The sequence below is a fragment of the Enoplosus armatus genome, chromosome 14 (genome assembly GCF_043641665.1).
Source record: "Enoplosus armatus isolate fEnoArm2 chromosome 14, fEnoArm2.hap1, whole genome shotgun sequence".
Taxonomy (NCBI): domain Eukaryota; kingdom Metazoa; phylum Chordata; class Actinopteri; order Centrarchiformes; family Enoplosidae; genus Enoplosus; species Enoplosus armatus.
This window is the reverse complement of record NC_092193.1, coordinates 1,039,173-1,047,500: the sequence shown is the minus strand read 5'-3', so window position 1 is coordinate 1,047,500 and position 8,328 is coordinate 1,039,173. Positions and strand designations below refer to the sequence as shown.

At 44.1% G+C, this 8,328-nt stretch overlaps 1 protein-coding gene across 16 annotated transcripts in view; it reads left to right on the top strand.

Annotated features, from left to right (window-relative positions):
* The window catches only part of LOC139296850 (discs large homolog 1-like protein), a 96,148-nt gene that overhangs the window by 46,852 nt on the left and 40,968 nt on the right, over positions 1-8,328 (top strand). For all 16 annotated transcript variants that reach the window (XM_070919405.1, XM_070919400.1, XM_070919403.1 and 13 more), the window contains one exon: positions 7,916-8,080. In XM_070919405.1, coding sequence (XP_070775506.1) covers positions 7,916-8,080 — 165 coding nt within the window. The remainder of the gene's footprint in view (positions 1-7,915; positions 8,081-8,328) is intronic.

Genomic DNA, 8,328 nt, shown 5'->3' with positions numbered 1-8,328 from the left:
CTACCACACACACATGGATTGTGCCAGAAGTTATTCAATTGTGGAGCCGTAAAGTCGTTCATGAACCTGGGCGTGTTTCAAACATTCAGCTGAAATGAATACGTTTGGATTTAAAAACAGTCTGTGTCACTGCGAGGAACAAGTTGGACAGAATTTAATATAAAAAGCTTTAATGGCTCAGTCGCTGACCGTCGGTTTCATCCACATTTGATCCTTCCAGCTCGAGTCAGAACCACGGATCTCACCGAGCAGGAGAAGTGATAAGCACAATGTGCCGTGAGTGAGGATGATGATGTTTGCTCTTCTCTCGCTCTCTGAAGAGTTTACAGTCTTTGCCTCTTCGTCACCATCTTCTTCAAATTTAGAGATTTTGATGAAAGGTTTTGATGGGTTTCAGTTTGTGTGTGTTGTCTCTGTATTTATTGTTGAGGCTGTCGGGACTAAAACAGTCTGTGTGGATGTTGATGCTCTCAGTGATCACAAGGTCTGCTGAAGTTTACACTACGGCTGTCAAACAAACCGTAAAGTTTGTCATTACAGCTCGTATATTTCCTTTTTTGTATTTCCTTTGTTTCCTCTTGTTTGAACGGAAGTTTGAACTCAGTTGATCAGGTTCAGCTACCTAAAGCAATCATATCGATGAAGGTAGACTAGACATTTGAAACACCTCTTCGTACAACACAATTCAACAGATTCCAGACCAGCTAATGATTTATGGCAGGGCTGTTGGATTACTTTTAGCTGAGTGGACCTAATGAGCTGAGTGTATATGTCATACATTGTAAGTGAAGTCCGTTAACCATTCTGTCAGACTGTGTTAAGAAAATAAGGTGAAGGTCTTTTGGCCTTCAGAGACAGGAGACGTGGACAGAGCAAAAAAAGGTCTGTGATGGATGTCATGGTTACATGGTAGCATCGTAGACCACCGGGATACAGGGGTGCCAGAAATTTGAATATATAATGAAGTACTAAAATAATTAATATTCAATCATCATGTGGTTTTAGAACTTGTCTCTGAGACAGTAGCCTCTCTCAACACAGAGAGATGGTAAATAGAGACAAACCAAACATGGACGACGTGAAGAATTTTATCCTCCAGTTAGATTCTAGTCCAATATTACTCTTCACTTGGTTGTTTCCATCTTCTTCCTTGTGTTCCTCTTCATCACATCCCTGAATCATCCAGAAACCCTCCTCCTCCTGAACATCCTGCTACGTCCGCTCCGTGCTGATGCTCCTATTTATAGCAGCTTTTGGCAGGCAGGAGTCGGCGCTGTGCCTCCTCCTCCTCCTCGTCTCTCTGAGAGCTGTCGAGGAGGAGGAGGAGGAGGAGGAGGCTCTCTTCAGGCTGACAGTGTCATCACTGGAAACCTCCCCGCTGCCTCCTACATCCACATTTACATCCACAGTGAGTGGGCTCAGTGTCTCTGACATGTAGTTGCTGCAGAGATTGAACCTGTGATCTGTTTACGGGACGCACCAGAGTGATCCACATCTATGGTTTTAGATCTCTTTAAGATTTTAATATCAGGCACTGAAATGTCAACAATTCAAAGTAATGTACAGGAGTGCAGCTGTTGTCTTGTTTAGTGCCACAGATGCAGACAGATTTCGCCTGTGTGGGCTCAGTGCAGCGATGTGACCCACAGGGGGAGTGTGACCTGTAACCTGACGGTTTTCACTGACTTCCTGCTCTCAGTCAGTAATCCTGGCCTTCTTTGTGTTTGTCGTTGTTTTTCCTTCGAGTGTCGTGACGGCTCAGTTCGCCTGCAGCCTCCTGATGCTTCTCCATCTGCCGCTCTGTGGTCATGCAACATTCAGACTTGTGCGTGTGTGTGTGTGTGTGTGTAGCGGACACAGTTACCTAAAAGTCACAAAGATTTGATGCAGCAGCTGGAGGGATGTGAAGCTATTTGGCTGCTGAAATGATCCACAGCAGCTTATTGAACATGTGAAGATTTAGTGCCTTCCTTAACAAGGGATCAGCCCAGAACTACTGCAGCATTTTCACCTGGAATATTTATGAACTAGTTCTCTTTTTTGTTCAAATTAGTGCTGGGCAATAAGCCAGATATATCGACTTAATCAGTCTCTCACTGATCAGACTTTACTCATATCTCATTTTCCACTAAATAAACATCTGAAATACAGATGCTAAAATCCTGGGATCCTGCAGGTACTTTAGCCGGGAAACAGAACCAGACTTAGGCGAGAAAATCCCACGAAATGACAGGATCATAATTGCCAGTGTTGAACCAAACAATGGGATAATTGAATAGTTGTGCAGTGTTTCTTCTAGGATGGAGTTGTAGCAGCAGAGGTGATAATATCTCTGTGAGGGAGTCCGTCAGGTGTCTGTGGGATAGTAAGGCCCGCCTCCAGGAAGAAGACAGCAGGTGCATGTGGAACACCTGCTATCTTTGTACCAAGATGGGTCTTCCAGATGTTGTTTATTTCACAGATGTGTGTCTCCTTGTGTATTCTTATCAAATGATTGTGTTTGCTGTAATGTTACTGTGAGATACTCGTGAAGTTGCAGGACTGAATGATGATCGGCATTGCTTCCTTGTTGATGTCCGCCTGCTGCTTGTTGTTATAATGGTTGTGTTGACATCATCGGGTAAATTTGTCCTTTATATGTTTCTCACAGGCGAGTGAACTGTCATGGATATGAAGCGTCCGGAGCACAAACTAATATAATGTTGGATACTAAAGAGACGGAGCGCTCTCCTCCTCTCCTGTTCTCAGGGGAAACCCTGGTTGTGTGTGGTGTTCTGCCGGTTCGGTTAGTGTCCGTAAAGCCGTCGTTGCCTCGTCAGCAGAGATCTGCAGATTACCGCTGGTGCCGCTAGCCCCACTTTAACCCGCTGTTCACCATCATATGCACCGACAGCAAAGGGCATCCTGCGTCCAGTCCCATCCCAGTACTATCAGTACTGCGTCACTATGTGATTAAACATATCAAATTATTATCCAGTCTTGTTAACATGGAGCCGTGGACATTGAAGGCGTCTCTGGTTGGAGGTCAGCTCGACTCCTACAGTATAATCTGCCTTCCCGTTTTAATCTGTGACCTCTGCCCTTCACACGCATGTAATCCTGCAGTAATGAAATCAGGACCGTCATCGTGGATAATTACTGCAGGCGCAGCTCGGGCTTCAAACTGTCGCATGAAAAGAACTTTGTACGTGAACTTTCAGAGGATGTTTTCAACCAAATGATCAAACGGTATCGATACTACTGTTCCAATACTGCAGTATCGATACTACAGTATCGACACTACAGTTCCAATACTGCATTATCGACACTACAGTTCCGATACTACAGTATCGATACTGCAGTTCCAATACTACAGTTCCAATACTGCAGTTCCAATACTACAGTTCCAATACTACAGTATCAGTACTACAGTATCACTACTACAGTGTCAGTACCACAGTACTAGTAGTACAGCGTCAGTACTACAGTACCAGAAGTACAGTAGTAGTACTTGATGTCAAACTGTCCAATCACTGAGTTAGCTGTCGGCCCATATCACTTTGGTATTTAGATGAAGAAGCTCATGTGTAACCAGTGTTTAGGTGAATGTAAGCATCGGATTGGAACATAATATACAACATGCTGCAGGCTGGAAGGTGTGACTCAACTTGTGTTATCTGATGACTTCGACATGAAAAGGAGCTTAAACTGTCCGGATCAGAGACACAGATTAGTGTGTGTGATTATAAACTGGTTGTTTTCTAGCTCTGGTATAGTTTCTGTCCGATAGTGATGATGATGATGATGCTCTGTCTTGTGTTTCACCATCATGAACCTCGCTGGGTTCTTGATTTGATTGGGATTCTTTATTTTATTGAATCAGAAGAAGGCTCTGGAGCTGGTCAAAAGGTGTTAATAGAAATGTGTGATTTCTCTTTAACAGGCGTCCGCCTGCCTTCTCACACTCTCACACTCTCACACTCGGCTGCTTTAACTGCTAAACAATGTGTGACTCGTGTCGTCGCACTGATCAGCTGTTCATGACAGCACACACTTTATAATATGTGTTTGACTGCTGAGGGGTCAGCGGGAGACTGGAGGTTAAGATAATTGCCTCTCGTGTCACTGTGAGGACATAAATCAGTGGTCTTCTCGCATGTTCCTGTTCCTGAAGTTAGATTCCTGTGTGTCCTGGATCTACAGCATCCTTCGGTTTCTGTGGTGGAGCAACATTTCATGTGAAATGTTGTTTATCCCACATGAAACAGCTTTTTACATTTGATGAACATTCACATGTGAAACATCATGTAACATACATGGCAACACGATTGTCTTTTTCTGAAGTGTCCCAGTTGGTGTTGGTGTTGCTCTCCAGTGTTTCCTAAAATATCTCCTGTAGTGTGAGCTCTGAACTGCTGCAGGAGGAACATTTAGACAGACTGTGGGCTGTGTGACTAAACACAGTGCATGAAACACGCTGAACGCAGCCAGTGTTGAGGGGGTTATGCAACAGTGCAGACGAAAGGAAGAGACGATGGACGGGAGTAACTGCAGGAGCTCAAAGAAAGACGATGTTTCTGTTCATCCATCTGACGTGAAAAATATCTTAAAATGTGACGGAAACAGATTTAGTGTATTCAACCAGAATACCTGGAAATATTCTGAAGATCCTCAGTGTTTTACAGCCCTGATCAGGCTGAGTCTTGAGCCTCAATACTTTACTGGTACCAACCAAAATGTGTCCATAGCTTTTTCAGTCTTTTCAAGTATTGAAATTTGACATCAGATGTCTGGTCTAATGGATCCAAATGGAATAAATATGTTGGTTTTAAGTTGTTGTAGGGCTGCTTGTGTTTGGACTGAAAGGTTTTTTCAGTGTTTTTGTAGACTCCTCATGATCTGTGGATGTATATGTGTTGTACTCTCAGTTTGTACACGAGTGCTGTTCGTTGATGTTGGTCACATCAGGACTGAAGCTGCAGACCTCTTCAGTGTTTCATGCCTCTGAATGTGTAGCTGCTCTCTGCCAGCTGCTGCTGTCCTTCATCAATTAACCAAATGTTCAGTCAGTGGGCTGGCAGCTCTCATCCTCTCAGCTGATGAACGGAGATGTTGCCCTTCACACAGTTTGTTGGCTCAATGCAGACTGCTCTGTCAGAGTGGAAGTGATGTCTTCCCTCTGAGGAAAAACAAATGATGTAGACTTTAAATATTCAGCCACTCTGAGTCTGTAGCCTCCAACGCAGCACGATGGAGGCGAATAAATGTTTTTCCCCAACGTACTCTGGATGATCCACAGACATAAAACTGACTGTCTGTGTGTCAGGACTCTGCTGTGTTTACTAGTCGGAAGGATTCAGCTTCTCCATCTAATTATGGAGCGACAGTACAGTTTATCCTCTGCATCAACAGACTTCAGCATGTACAACATCATCACATCATTTATTCACTTGTTCTTTTGAGTTCATTCCTGACTAGTACAAAAACACATTTAAGTTCCATTTACAAGCCTTTTCCGGAGATTTCTTGAGTTAAGAGTTTTATTTTTATTTTGTCACCTCACTAGAAGCCGTCTGTGCTCATGGGAGTGTTCACATGCCACCGTTAGTATGATCAGGTTTGTCCACACCAGGTTAAGATGTTTACATGCACAATGCATGACTCCAAACCAAGATACTTGTGTGCATAGATAAAATGAAAAGCCTCTAGGAAGAGACCAGGGCAGCAATGAATGATTACTGTCATCGTTGACTCATCTGTTCCTTATTTTAGGGTTAACCCTAACCCTAACCCTATGCTGGTGCAGTGGGTCCTGGGTTCCTCCTGGTGCACGACAATGCCCGGCCTCGTGGTGAGAGTATGCAGGCAGTTCCTGGAGGATGAAGGAATTGATGCCATTGACTGGCCCCCACGCTCGCCTGACCTGAATCCAATAGAACACCTCTGGGACATTATGTTTCGGTCCATCCGACGCCACCAGGTTGCACCTCAGACCGTCCAGGAGCTCAGTGATGCCCTGGTCCAGATCTGGGAGGAGATACCCCAGGACACCATCCGTCGTCTCATTAGGAGCCCCGACGTTGTCAGGCACGCTTACAAGCACGTGGGGGCAATACACAGTACTGAGTACCATTTTGAGTTGCTGCAATGGAAATTCAGCAAAATGGACGAGCCTGCCGCATCATTTGTTCACTTTGACTTTCGGGGTGTCTTTGAATTCGGTCCTCTGTAGGTTGATCATTTTCATTTCCATCAAACGATGTGGCATCCTTTGGTTCCTAACACATTACACAGTCCATATCAGTACAGATATCCAGCATGTTTTTTTTCCCATTGAGATCTGATGTGTTCCTTTAATTTTTTGGAGCAGTGTATGTGAACAGCCCCACACCCACAAATATTCTAATATTCCACTGTAAACGAGTGATCGATTTTCTGTTGATCGATTGATGGATCAATTTATGGATGAATCATTTCAGCTCTAGTACAGCTCTGCTACATATATATACACATGTATATATATATGTATATGACACGGGGGGCTGCATGTGGACTACCATCCTGCCAGGATAATCCTGTTCAGACGCAGATTATCGTCCCTTTGAAGTCGCTGCTGAAAGTTTCTCCGGAGGTTGTTCCAGCAGAGTTTCACTAATCTGTCCGCTGGTGTTGTTGGTGAAGCCTCAGGATGATTGTTACACATCCAAAAGATTTGTTTTAACAGATGTTTCCAAACAAAAACTGGCCATTTAAAATGGTAATCTTCAACTCTATATCTGTACGGTGGCTATCAGCGAAACACTACAGGAGGTTTACTCTGGTTCTAGTCCTTCGTCCATCTTTCACATCATCGCTGCACATCGTTTTTATTCCTTGATGAAAAATAGAATACATTTTTTATAGGTTTTGTTTTCAAATGTTAAGTCATGATGGATAAAAGGTTGTCTGCAAGTATTTTTCACTGATGAAACTCACTGAACTCTAGCTGAAAATGACATCATGGATATCTTCTACAAGAATCTAACAAACTAACAAAACAAAAATATATGACATTTATGAAAAGAACTATATATTTGGTATTGTCACTTGATAAATAACTTTCTTGATTTAACGCTTTACACACAACACAGTTGATCCAAATTGTTTAGCAGCACGGAGAGAAAAACAGAACAAAACAAAGTGACGACAGAAGAACAGAAACTTCAACAGGTGATCGAACGTTTTGGGATTAAAACCTGCAGTGAACTAATCCCATGTCTGACCTATGAACCCTGGCTCTATGATCCCTCCTGGCTCCTTCCTTCTGTCCAGTGGAGCAGCGGTCAGAGGTAGACTTGAAGGTGTCCATCACTCTGAGTCTTGTTATGTAACCGCAGTGGTTCAGGACAGTCGATCATTACCTGTCAGTGAGAACGTCCCTCCTGTTAAAGGCAGAACACAGATGAGTGGGACTCAGAGCTCTGACTCATCAACATGTGAAGGCTGCAGCAGACTGATGTCTGAAGAGACATGAAGCCTCAGAGGAAAATGTTTCAGCTCAGATCTGTTTTCAGTCCCTTTAAAGGATCATTACAGTTTGTTCTGTGTTCCTATGTCACACCTTTCCTAGATGATATAACATCTTATATTTATATTCTTACCACCAGTTCTAATTATTCTGTCTTTTGTTATTGGATTGTTTTACCCATGAGCCTCAGCAGCCTCTTCTCTGGAGAAGAAGCCAGTCAGAGAGATGAAAACACAACATGTTCCATGCCGGTGTATAAAAATGACGGTGAAACAAGGTGGAATCACGTAACTGGGTTCCTTTAAGGCGGCAGCGCCCTCCGTCTGTCAGACCGTGTTCGGGGCTTCATCACCCTCTGAGCTTCATAACCCACCAGCAGCAGCTCCGTTGTTTGACCGTGTTCTTCTCTTTGTGTGTTTCCTGTTTCAGAAGTACAGGCACCACGATGAGGACTCGTCCCCCCAGGACCAGAGCTCCCCCCAGCTGACGGAGGAAGCAGGGGGGGCGGAGCTGGTCCAGGTAGCAGAGAAGAACCTGTCCCAGATCGAGAATGTGCACGGATACGTCACCCACGCTCACATCTCACCCATGAAGGTAGGAGACGTCTGTCTCTCTCTCTCTGTCTGTCTCTCTGTTGTCTCTGTCTGTCTCTCTGTTGTCTCTGTCTGTCTCTCTGCTGTCTCTGTCTGTCTCTCTGTCTGTCTCTCTCTCTCCCAGAGTCAGGTGTGATTTATTTGTGTATTCCCTTTTAATCCTGACACACACTCACTCACTCACTCACACACACTCTCTCTCTCTCTCTCTCTCACACTCTCTCTCTCTCTCTCTCTCTCTCTCACACA